This window comes from Nomascus leucogenys, chromosome 16 (assembly GCF_006542625.1).
Source record: "Nomascus leucogenys isolate Asia chromosome 16, Asia_NLE_v1, whole genome shotgun sequence".
In the NCBI taxonomy this organism is placed as follows: Eukaryota; Metazoa; Chordata; class Mammalia; order Primates; family Hylobatidae; genus Nomascus; species Nomascus leucogenys.
In genome coordinates, this window is record NC_044396.1 from 64,780,742 (window position 1) to 64,794,572 (window position 13,831).

Here is a 13,831-nt window from a genome sequence, read left to right on the forward strand (position 1 = left end):
ATTCAGGTAAGTTATGGTTCACTGTGTATGGAGAAACCTTTAAGCTGAACTTAAAATACATATAAAGAGGAAGATTTAGACTAAACTTAATTTAACACTGTGTTGAAATAATTAAACAAAGAGACAACAAATGTGTTTACCAGGGTTCATTTAGTTGAGAGGCTCATTTAGTGACAGAAACTGAACTCACCATGTCTTAAAAAAGGAGAAGTTTATAGCCTCACACAATTGAAAGACCAAGGTCTAGTGTTCCTTTCAGGAACTGCTAAATTTAGGAGTTCCAATTATGTCCACAATGCTATGGTTTTCTTTCTATTCATTGGTTCTGCCATGCCTCTATCAGCAAATTATTAACATTAAAGAAAAGTTATACCAGTATACCAGTATCACCAAGTGAAATCACCCTTAGAATTTACCACCTTAGAAAAAATATTTTCTTTTACCCAGAAACTATATCAGTTGCCCCAGATGCTGGACTGATAACCTTTTTTTTTTTTTTTTGAGATGGAGTCTCACTCTGTAGCCTAGGTTAGAGGGCAGCGGCACGGTCTCAGCTCACTGCATCTTCCACCTTCCCACGTTCAAGCAATTCTCCTGCCTCAGCCTCAGGAGTAGCTGGGATCACAGGCACGCACCACCAAGCCCTGCTAATTTTTGTATTTTTAGTAGAGACAGGGTTTCACCATGTTGGCCAGGCTGGTCTCAAACTCTTGACCTCAGATGATCCACCCACCTTGGCCTCCGAAAGTGCTGGGATTATAGGTATGAGCCACTGCGTCCAGCCTGGACTGATAACCTTTCAAAGGGAATTCGGATTAGTTTGGCCCAAACCTGTAGAGCCGTGCAGAATTAGGAGAAATAAGGTTTATCAGAGTCTAGAATAGTTCAGTCACTAGTACAAAAAGAAAGAACTGCCAGGCAGGGATAAAAGCAGAGGTAGTCAAAGACAGAAAGAAAAAAAAATTTACCCCCTTGAAATTAACATACCCATAAGTAAAATATCAGTATGCTATATCTTTATTATTTTTTTCAAAGAAAATTTTGTTAAAGAAAATGTACATGAAATGTCCATATATTTGAAATTTATTTGAAAATTATTGTGTATGACCTGGAAATTTTTCTAACAAAATATAAGTGACCAGCATTAATTGAAGAAGAGCTCTGAAGAGATTTATAGTAAAAGGAACAAAAATTAAATTTGTTAAATATTTACCTTCAAGTAAAAATGTCCAGATAGTTTTATGGCTAGGGTCTTTCTTACTCTAAAAAATATGTAACTTTTATGTTTGTTATTCATACTATTCCAAGTCATTGACAAATTTCCTGACTCATTATTTAATACTACCATATTCTAAAACACAAATTTTATAAAACCCACACAAAAAGAAACTCTAATTCAAATTCACAAATATAATTATTATAGTCAAACTGTTAGCAAATTGATCCCAGGGTGTACTAAGGGATTGGTCATCATGTTCAGGAAGGTTTTATTACAGAAATGAAACTTTGTCCCAGTACCAGAAAAAAAACTATGAATACAGTTAAAGGAGAGACATAATTAAATACATGATTGTATCAATGGATACAGAAAAATGTTTGACTGGAAGTTAGATGAAATGTATTTGAACTCCCTGCAGTTGGTAAAGATTCTTTTCCACATACCCTTGTCAAATATATTAAATGTTCAAATATAAAGTCATTGCCATGCAAAGAAGAGTAAGACAGAAATACTAGCTCTCATCACTATAATTTAATGGAATTTTGAGGGGTCCAATCTTCTCCTACAATAGACCTCTGGCCAAAATTATAACATTGAGGATGAAGACAAATATGCTGAGGATGGTAGAGGGAATTCAAGAATGCACCTGAGTCTCAGATAAAAATAACATTGGCATTTACCCTCTGGACATGTCATGTGGCGATAGTAAACACATGTTTGTTTAAGCCACTATTAGTTGGGTTTTCTGTAATGTGCCAATACATGTCTGCCTAATTATTACAATGCCTAATCATGAAATAATTAAAATTAACAAAAGCATTAAATACTGTGGCCAAATACCACACAAATATACAAAAATCAACAATTTTTCTTTATAAAAGTAATAATCAGCATTCCTAAATAATTCAAGCCTTAGGAAATACCAAGTAACTATATGAAAATAAAAAAATTGCAGACATCTCCTGTGTGAAATCAGATAGTTTTTGTCTGTGTGTGTGGTTGTGCATGTGCACGTGCATGCCTATGTTTTATTTTGATGTGTACCTGATGAGCTAAGGGGAGCTCAGTAATTTAACTCAGTCTTTTGGTGTTCTCCTGCTCTTCACACTGATTAGGGTTTCCAGCTTTTCCTAAAAATCCCTCAAAATCACTTAGGATATAATATTGCATAATGGAAAAAAGAATGAAGTCAGTAAACTCAGAGTTGCAACTATATTCTGCAATATGAATATGATTAACCATTCATGTTCATTCATTTATTCAGGCATCCCACAAATATTTATTGTTTGCTTTCTGCATGTTAGGCATCATGCTAGATTCTGGGAATATAGCAATAAACAAAGCAGACCAAACTTCCTATCATCATGGTGCTTAAATCCTACTCAGTTTTCTCATCTGTAAAAATGAGTAATAATTCTTACCTCTTATCGTTCTAATCAGATTTAATGAGTTAATGTAGGCAAAATAATTGGAATAGGCAAGGCTCTTCATAATTGTTAATTATTGCTCTAATGTTCCTTAAGCTAAGACAAAGTTGAAAATATATCCAAAAAGTAGCTCAGTGTTAATGGATGTTAATGTGTCCACTGAAAAGAACTCTCTTTTTTGCTTGCATTCTGATTAATATGCATTTGAAATAATGACCATATAAAAACAAGGAAACAAAACTAATGTTTCTAAGGGAAATGGGGCAAGGTGGACAGCTAGGTTATACTTCCTTTTCAACAAGACATTTTGTTCACATCTTAAATCATAGTTTTGGCAAACAAAAAAAATCTCCTGTGAATCAGAATGGCCACGACTTTGTTACATCTACAAAGACGTTACTGATTTTTAAAAGTTAGGAATATCATTAACTACTCAAGAGTTCGCTGGCATTTTATCCATTTATGCTATGGTATACAGTAATCAGCACACTGTCATGAACAGAAACACAAAATGAATCCTAGTTGAATAAAAATTAACTAAATTTAGAATTAAGGACTGTTTTCTTGATTTGCAACATTTGTTGCCTTTTTATATTTTAAAATAGACATTGTCCAAACTCCATACAAAAAAGCATTCATAGTTCCACAGATTTAAAGTAGAAGTTCTAAAGTTAGTGACTACTTAATCAGGTAATTATGTACTATTTTACATTCATACATAAATTTTTGTTCCTCTGTCAATAGTACAGTCTTAGAACAGTCATTTTCAAACTATGTTTTTTGGAGTCCTAAGGTTCTTCCTACATTTGGAGGGAATGAGAAGCAGTCAGATCAACTGAAGGTACCAAATCTTCTTCCCATCCTTGTTCTATCAGAGAAGCCCAGGTTTTAATCTTTTTTCTATTCTGAGTTTCTAACAGAAGACGTCATTTGAAATTATATTTTCTTTAAAATAAAGTTTCAAAAACACTCTCTTAATCAGCAAAACACAATTTAGGAATAAAAATATATCACAAAAAACAAAGACTAAATTACATATTTTAGTCACTATGTTTAAAATGCTAAAAATTTGAGACAAACTACTCAATAAATAGATATATTTAATTTAGAGGAGATCTACATTTAATACTATCTCATGCAAAATCTACAGATTATAAAACCAGAAGATACCTTTAGACAAATCTGGAAAGGGTTTTAGCAGGTGTTCCATTTAGAACCAACACACTACTCAACAGAGAGCATGGTAATTATAAAAATTATTTTTAGTAGGCGAACTTGCTAAAACTGTGTGCACATCAAAATTTGTAACTTCTCAACGTGAACCCTACTTCAACTCTGAGCTCAGGTTTTAAATTATGGAGAATGCAAAAACATGATTTTCACAGTACAGAAAAAATCCTGGTAAACTAAACTTTTGAGGACATATTTTGCTTAGTATTACCTAATTTATATAGGCCAAATCATTTATTCAGTTTAATTGAACAAATAATTATTAGCTACCTATAATGATGGCATGGATATTGCTAGCAGAAATACAAAGACAAGTAAGATATATTTTCTATTTAGTTATATAGTACATATGATTCACGGTTTATAAAATAGAGGAAGTGGTCTTCTGTGATGGGTAGAGCTAACGAAGTCTTCACAGAAGAGTAAATATTTGAACTTTGCCTTAAAAGATGAGTGAGGAGGTGATGAGTTAAAATAAAAAACAGTGATTCAGGTACATTTACTGAATATCCAAAGCAACAAAGTTGTGAAACAACTTGCAGGGTTCAGAGAGTTATGGATAATTTGGTAAAATTAGAGTTTATAGAAAAAGAGAAAATCAGATGGAGAAAGCTGGAGGAAATGATGTATGAAGATTTTTTATTTTATCTCCAGGGATAAAAAAATAGAGAATTTAGAGCATGAGAGTAATATGATCATTACTCTGATGCTGGAAGATTATCATCAGTAATGTGCAGCAGGTTGGACTGGGAGAGACACTTCCAGTCTAAGGAAAAGGAGGGAGAAAAAGAAGGGCAGTATTCATTTAGAATGTCCTGGGTTGGTTTCAAATATATCATCTCTGTGAATTTTTTAATTATTATTGTTGAAAACTGAGCAGACGGAGAACAATATAATGTTTAATTGTGCTACTCTACAATGTACTTCCAGCTCTTGAACCGCAGCAGAGGGGAGAACTGTGTAAATATCGATAGAACTCCCTGTTGCTCCAACCTATTCATGAGTTTTAATAAATGTTTCTTGTTCAAGCTTTATCATTAATAATTCATACAGTTTCTAATGTTTAAATCACTATAGATTTTCTGACAGGTAACCTTCATAAGATGGAGAAAATAACAGAAACCACAGGAATATAAGAATGCCAGGTTTGCTTAGCCATTTAGAGGGAGAAGGGGAAGAAAAAGAAAAAAGATATATTTCAAGAAGTATGACTAGGTGAGAGGATCTGTACTCCAAATCAGCATTACACAATATTTCCAAGTAACAAATGTGCACAAAGATCCCCTGCGTGTAAAATACAAGTTGTCAGAAAAAAAGACAGATAAATACATGTAACCTAAGCCAATTGTTCTTTAAATTTTGTAACCTTGTTTTATTTACTGGGGATAGAGGTGGATTTTAAATTGAGGAAGAATATATTAAGACTATAATCAAGCTAACCTTTTTAATAAACTGGCATTTACATAGATTTCTTGAACTATTCAAATTAATATAGTACCAAATTTAGTCACAAAAAAAACCACAGAAGGAATGTGTTCTGTCTCTCTGACAACATCATCCATTCATTTTCATGTGTCCAGAATTAAAAGCATGACAGTGTTTGTAAGAGAAAATTCTAATTGAAAATTATTATTATGCAAGTAAAAGAATTTTTCACAGTAATTGTTTAATTGGTAAGATAGAAAATAATAATTTTTACCACAATAGTAATGATAAATTCAAGCAACATGACATTCTGATGGTCTCTTGTATATTTTTGTTTTTAAAAAATAGATTTTTAATTGAGTTTGTTAGTACTTTTTTCAGTCAGAATTGCAAATTTGCATTTCTAATATGTACATTGTGTGTATGTATTGGTTTTAATTAAGGTCCAACATGTGTGGAAGATATCTATGACCTCATAAAGCTTGCATCTATTTCTGATAAATGAAACTAGAACAAAATATTTTGTTATACACACATAGTTAATCATTGATCTGTATCTTTACTGACACTGGGATGGGCAAAAGCAACTTCACAAATTTGTGATCTATGATTTATATGTTTGATAGATTACAAAAAAAGATTTGTACATTGGAATATTTAGGGATTTCAGTCCTTTACTGTTATATTTAAGTATTTAATAATTAGTAGAATCTTTGCCAGGAAAATTTCTTAAAGTACATAAAATCACATGTCTATTTAGGGGAAGGCTAGGAGTCTACAGTGATTGAAACATAAGGATAGTATAATATACTGGGAGAAAGATGAGGTATGCAAAATAGACACATTTTAAAAGAAAAACTAATTTTATTTAAAGATAAGTATAATTAACTTTTGTAGTTAAGGAGGAAATGATTTTTGTTGAAATGTAGCGTGTGTTCTGCAAAACTTTTAATTTTGCAGATGCAATTAAATGTGAATGTAAAAATATTCTCTGGTGGTATTAAGATAACATTTCCTATGTAGCAATTAATCATTACCTTTGTAGTTAACCTTGAAACCAACAGATCCAACACTTTCATCTGTTTGAAGGTGCAGCCACATTTGGCTACTCATGCTCACTATCAAGTCTGGTACAAAGCTTCCAGTCAGCCTAAAAAGAGATGGACAAAGAAGGGAGAGATAGGTTATTAAAACATCCTCTGCATACAAATTATAAGACAGATGTGTTTCTCAATACTTTCTTTGCTAGAAAAAAAAGTCAGATAAACATAGAGGAGTATGTGTTAACAGAAGAAAAAACTACACAATTTAGTGATCAAGGTTATTATAAAAATATTATTCTGTGTTTAACTAGGAAAGATCTTTCATGTTCCTGAGGCAAAGTCATGACATTTTAGACCATCAAAAAGTCCTGCACAGTACTTCCTTTTGAACTGAAGAGAAAAAGAGGATCTATACAAATATTCAAGTATTTTTAACACCACCAATATATCTTAACATTCCCAGTTTCACAGAACTTTGTTCTAGAGAAATATTGTTAAAATATTTCTGTGCAAAACAACAAAGTGGCCAAGAGTATAACCGAACCCTTTGCAATACCGATGTCGAATACACAAGCCTTAAAATATAGTACCTACATTATAGGCTGCCCATGTCACATATGTTTTTCTGTAAATAGTTTTATTTAAAGAAATATGCTGCTAATCTGATGCAGCATAACTGTATCCATTCATTATTAATCCCTCATTCAGTAATGCACAGTTTTGTAACCATAAGAAGGGAAATTACTTCACGTTTCGTCTATCATCAATGATATTGTAGTTGCATATTAGAACTGAAGCCAAAGATCATAAGAAGGGTGAAAGCAAATTAGTAAATAAGACCTTAGGTTGCGGGGAAGTCTATCAAGAATAGGAAAGAGGAAAAAATAGATTCACTGCAGAGTAAATGTCCATATTGATAAGGGATTATAGATTACATACAGAAAGACAGGTTTCCAAAGGAAGAAAATAATGAATGTTTGCCTACTTTATTGCTAAAACCATAAGGATTGCTGGAAAATTACATCAGGAAAGTATACAGTTTCCTTTCATTGTAAAAACCTAAGAGAGTGTTTAGTCTCTTGTACAGCGGCTCTACCATGAATATACCAGCAGAGGGCAGTGTGGTTGACCATATCCTGGAAGTGACTGGCCGCAAAATTCCCTGTGCGTAGTCAACTATTAAAACAGTAGAAATGACCTCAGGAAACTTCATTTGCAGTACAAGTATGTAACCAGTGGCCAGTGTTACAGGATTTATGGGAATTTATCACAAAGAAACTTGGTAAACTACTATTATTTAATTATGGGATTATATATTACATTGAAGAACACCGTAAGATGCCAAGATACCATAATGCATTATGGAACTTTAGATTATCTTCATTTCCTTCTTCCTGCCAAAAAACATTTTAAATTACCATAATATAAAACACACTCACACATATATATTGTCTATATATACACACAATCATTTGAAACATCTTTTAATTAAACTTTGGGGCATGTGAACTTTCAAATTGGTGATTCTTAGGTAGCAGTTTCTTGAGCTACCGTAGAGAGGCAGGTGCAGGTTTATGGGCAAGGGTAAAGACTCCAGCTTGGAGGCAGAATAGAAAGTAAAGTAAACCCATTATTAAACGGGAATGAGAGCTTATATTTACATAGCATGTGCATCAGCTATACCATATCAAACATACCAACAAACTACCTCAAAGAGAATACTAAGAGTTGTTTTTCTGGGAAAATTGAAGTATTGCTCTTTGTTACATCCTCTTATAACATTCACAATCCTGAACTGTTCTATTATCCTGAAACTTCTAGAATGGTATTTTGTCAGTTCATGAAAAACAACTAACACTTGCAAGCTAAATTGTTCCCTTACTAACTTATCCTATTGCCCTGATTTCACCTAGTTCCCAACTCATTGCTGGTGTAAGGGTATATGTCATCTAAAAATAATAATTATATATATATATTAATTTTCTGATGTCAAAAATTAAAACTCCCCCTCAACTTCTCTTTAGCATTTCTTTTATAAAACTTGAAATTATAAGTTCCATTGATTTTAGATGTATCTAAATATTTTAAGAGTTAAATGGGACTCTTGCCAGTTTTTCATTCCTGGAATTTCTCTCTTGGTGGCCTTGGAGCCACCTCTTTAAACTGTGAACATCAAAGAGGATGATGCCCTGTCTCTACTTTTCTGGGGAGTTAAGGCCTAGGTACTTAGTACTTAGCTCTTTGATTTTACTTCCTGCTTGTCATAATGATAGGAAATGTTTTATTTTTTGTTTTGGTGAAGGCAATTAACATGTATGCAATGGATTGTATCTTCCTAGCTATATATTATTTCTCTTTTTTGCAATCTCCTTAGCAGATTTCCTGTGATGCACATCACAGTTTGGTTTAATCCTATTCAACAGAAAAACTGTTTCATTTTTCCCTCTATTTTATGGAGAGCTTTTACCGAGCTGGCAAAAGATTTTATTTTCAACCACATTTCCCCAACTACTTGGTAAAGAGGATTGGGATATGAATGGTAGTTTCGAATTGAGTGGACCCCACAGCAGCCATATCATAATTATAATTATAAAAGTTCTCCCTTCTTGATCTTTGCTTTTTTGAAATAGTATCTGGATCGACCACTCTCTCCAAACTCAAATTTTATTAATTTAAAATTTATTAATTTAAATTTAAAATTTTAAATTTCATTAATGAGTATGCCTGGGTAATCTGGACTCAAATCCCATCAGGATTACAATTAACTTTGATGGTGGAAAAATAGGGAAAGCCAAGGAAATTGCCTGCAATTCTTTCTCCTAAACAGCTAATATCTCTGTCATATTTAGAATACATACAAGTACAAAACCTTTCAGAATTTGTTATGATTCTTTGACCTCATCCCCAGCAAATGAACTGCTGGTATTTACTGGATACGTATTATCCTTAGTGGAAACTTAAAAAGATCTGCATAACCAGAAGGAAAGACTGAGAAGAATGGAAGAGGAAATGGATAAATTAAAGGCACTTTCATTGATTCTTCTTCCTTTTTCTGCTATCTCTGCTCTTTCTGCATCCCTTGTGTCTCTATCTTTCTCTGCCTTAGTAGACTCCTGAGAAGATCAAAGCAATGGTGTTTTAGACCTCCAGTTCTCCTAGTTAGTGTATTTCCCTACAAAGCACAAGGCCACAACTTCTTTAGCTGATAATGAATTATCTGCCTTGTTTGAGGAAACAGAATTGTGTGCCTCATGCCCTAACCCTAAGCCTAGTCAATGTTTTAGCACATATTGTGCCCCCAAAAGTCACTTATCATTTATATTTCATGTATTTAGGAAAGCAGAAATTATGAGTGAACATGATTAGGGAATAATTGAGAACTTGTATAAAAGACTGTCCCCACATGAGGACAAAAAGATGTCGAGTGGTCTCACTAGCTGTTTGGAAAAAAATAGTGTTAGTCTAATAAACAGTAACATGGAAAATAAGCCAAAAAGTCATATAATTCTACATTTATCTTGTCACAATGTGAGAAAGACCAGCTCTTATTTGATCACCAGTGAAGCTGATGCCATTGAGAAGTTATACAGACCTCCTTGCCAGCTGATATATCTCAAATAAAAGCTTCTTTTCCCTGCTTCCCAGAAGTTTGCAGGCATTCTCTGCAGCATGTTTTCCAGTTTACAGTCCCAGGCATGGAGATTTGCACAGGATACAGTGTGGAGTTCTGCAATCAGCAGACTCCACTCATGTGATGGAACAAGCACACTGGGGACCAGAAGATAACCCATTGAACCAAGAGGTAGATAACTGTTCATCACCCTCCACAAATAAGGGATAACTAAGAGATTTGGAGACTCACTGAAAGTAACTGCTTACAGCTGTACTTGAAATATTTCCTCTAAAAGTGAGCTGGGTGAAACTGCAATGGTGTATCCGAAAGACAAGGAAGTCTGCCACTGATTTCCATTAGCAGTTTGTTGAGGCGTTCTCAGAATCTACTGGCATGGATCCAAGGGTAGTTCAAAATTTTTGTCTCAGGTCCCTTGATGACTATCCAAATTCAAATTAGAGAAAGGGTATTAGGGTGGCAAGGACAGATTCAAATGTTAGCAGCAGTTACTCAGTTTTGGGACAATCTAGAGAAATGTGAAGAAGAAAATAAATTTTAAAAAAAACTGATATGTTAATTATCCAGTAAGAACTATTTAGTAAAAGGCATAACCCCTATTCTGGCCAGCCTGTAGAGTGAGCAAAGAAAGAAAACAAAACCATATGCCATACTGCGAGAAGCCAGATGTTGGAGGCAGGATTGGAGAAAACAGAATCCAGAGGATACAGCAACTGCAGAAACAAAGGAATCAGGAAAGCCCAGAAGGCTGGGAAATAATTTGGGAATGACCTAAAACTGACAGATTGAGGGTATCTCAGATGTGGGAAATGATGATATGTACATTTCAATAACTTTCTCTCATGCTAACTCATTGCATTTTTTTTTTTTTTTTTTTTTTTTTTTTTTTTTTTTTTGAGATGGAGTCTCTGTCTGTCACCAGGCTGGAGTGCATTGGTGCGATCTTGGCTCACTGCAACCTCCAACTCCCGGGTTCAAGCGATTCCCCTGCTTCAGCCTCCTAAGCAGCTGGGACTACAGGTGTGCACCACCACACCCAGCTAATTTTTGTATTTTTAGTAGAGACGGGGTTTCACCACGTTGACCAGGATGGTCTCAGTCTCTTGACCTCGTGATCTGCCCGCCTCGGCCTTCCAAAGTGCTGGGATTACAGGTGTGCATTTTCTAGTAGTTGCTGGTGCTACTTATTCTGTGATTTCCTCAGAAAAGTCTTACTTTCCATCTGGCGTTAATAAACACAGGTTGTTGGTATTTTGAGTTAGCCTTCTACTTGCTCTTTTTCTTCTGTGGTTCCCACACAAATAGGGCCTCATATTGGGAATAGATTTTCTTAGTTTTCTCCTGATCCTCCTGTAAACCTATTGCAAGGAGACCTGCTGGGGAAATTAAAGACTACCATATTCTATATTCCATAGGGAGTGTCTGTGGAACTCCCTGGAATAAAAGGAATCTGATTACTGTGTACCTTCTGAAAGAAAAGGGGTATTCCAAAAAGCGGCTTTCTCACACTGTGCTGGATAAGTGCCCTGAACTGAAACAAGTCAATTCATCACTTTGGGCCCTAGCAAATGGTTTAGTTTGAGGTGTAGAATCAATAGATATTCTTTGCAAAAAACATAAGCAACGGCTATGTGTCAAACAATACCCTTTGTCAAAGGCTCTACTAGAAGAAATAAACACAGTTAAAAACATTGAAAGACAAGTGGTAATTTTATAAAGACACTCACCCTGTAATCTTAATACTGCCATACTTCCAGAAAGGAAAGAAGGTAAATGTGATACAGATGATTGACCTGTGTACAAGATCTTAAAGAAGAAAATAAATGTATTGCTCCACTCACGTCTTTAGTTTCTAACATCAGAAACTTTAGTACTTTGCTACCATTCTCTGCAAAGTTTTTTCTCCAGTTTATCTATGATCTGTTTTATCTCATTGCTCTAGTAAACAAGTTTACATTTCAGTTGCTGTTTGCTGTTTTACTTAGAAAGGAGTTCAGTATTTATGAAAAAATGCTCCTCAAGGATTTCCTGACTCTCCTTCCACTTCTCTAATCATTTACAGAAAAAACTTAAAGCAATTTGTCCCAGTAGGGGGATCTGTAAGTCATCAGCATGTTGATGGTTTGCTGGTAGGCTCAGAAACTAAAGAGCAATACAAAACTGACACTTCGGCTTTGTTACAACTCCCCCTTCACAAGGGCATAAGCCTTCAACAGACAAATTGCAAAATTGCCAAACTGAGATAAAATACTTAGAGCATCTGTTGGTGCTGAAGGACTTATGTAGGCCTTAAAAAAAAGTATTTTGGGGACTAGTAGAATATTGTGGACAGTGAATTTCAGCTTTTGTAAAGTGGCCAAAACACTAATGAAATAACTGTGTAATAATTCCTCAGATCCTTTTATTTGGTCAGTAGAATCTGAAGAAGTGTTCAAATTAAAATTGGCTATAGTATAAGCTTTGGGAGTTCCAAATTTTGCAAAGACTTTCCACTTGCTTTGCTATGAAAATAAAGGGGCTACTTTGGAATTTTAACTCAAAAGTTGGGAATAGATGACACACTAATAACAAATTTCTCAGTTTCCTTGGAGGCAGTGGCACTGTTGATGACAAGATGCTGTGGGAGTAGCAGATAAACTTTTAAAAAGGCTCAAGCCCTTACCTGCAGTCACTTATATGCGTGTCCCACATGCTGTGACAGCTATCTTACAAGTGCAAAAAATCCAGAATGTGTAGGTATGCCAATAGACTAGTTAAGAACAAGCATTGATCCCAGTGTTGTGCTTCGGAGACGCAATATCCTAAATCATGTTAATCTTTTACCAGATCCTGATCAAATAGATGATCATGATTGTATTACAGGGGTAAGAGAAGACACTAAGCTCTGATGAATTTATCTGATATTCTTGTCTATAATGAGGCAGAGAAAGGATGGGGCCTGGCTTCAGCTCACCTCCACTAGAAAATCCTTTCTTGCATTCCCCCGATCACAAACCTATACCACTACTTCACTGATAACATACCTGTTAGTAGTCATACAAGGAAAAAAGCCATTCTATGTTTCTTCTGTGCTCTCATAATGTGTAACCATGCCATTTGTTTAAGTAATTCCAGAAACTGGCCTTAGGAGATTCGAAATCAAACCAAGTTTGCAGTTTCCCACCTTGGGAAGGAATGCTGCACAATTGATTTACAGCTCTATTGCCGCTGGCCAGACCACCAGGTGGCCCACTGCTCAAGATAACCATCACAATAAGATATGCTCACCCACGTACCCTACCACTTATGTGCTGTGCACAGAACAGCCTGTGTACCTTACCCCTGATGCCAATTCCCATGAGTTACCTAGTAAAGAAAATCCCTACTGGCTTTTTTTGGAGAGCCAGCTGGAGGACCCTTGTGACTCTGCTGTCTGCCTAGTGCTTAAGTATAAGCCCTGAAATAAATGCCTTGTCTGGGAAATCTGCTGGGCCTCGTGTTAATTTCCATTACATAGGGAGCCAAAGAGCCTGTGGTTTTTAGCAATAATGACAATTTAATAATATTTACTGGTGGACATGTACTTGGGATAAAAATGGCCCAATTTAAGGTTTTGTATGCCATGGTGACCTCTTATATGACATTTTGGAAGCTTATGCTTTGCCTAGAATTAAGCTGACACAAGCAGCACAGTTAATAGAAGTTACTAGAGTTGCAATTCTTGATAGGTAGGTAGGTAGGTAGGAAATACATGTTTGGTGTCCATCACATAGGAAAGGAAATTTGGAGAAATAGAAGCTTCTCAACTTTGAGGGGAAGTAAAATATCTCATGGAAAACTGATAGCTGATTTTTTAGAAGCTGTACAACTGTCCTAT

General features: G+C 35.0%; 1 protein-coding gene across 2 annotated transcripts in view; it reads right to left on the reverse strand.

Moving 5' to 3' along the window:
• Positions 1-13,831, reverse strand: part of CSMD3 (CUB and Sushi multiple domains 3) — a 1,213,340-nt gene that overhangs the window by 586,842 nt on the left and 612,667 nt on the right. For both annotated transcript variants that reach the window (XM_030795533.1, XM_003256134.3), the window contains one exon: positions 6,339-6,451. In XM_030795533.1, coding sequence (XP_030651393.1) covers positions 6,339-6,451 — 113 coding nt within the window. The remainder of the gene's footprint in view (positions 1-6,338; positions 6,452-13,831) is intronic.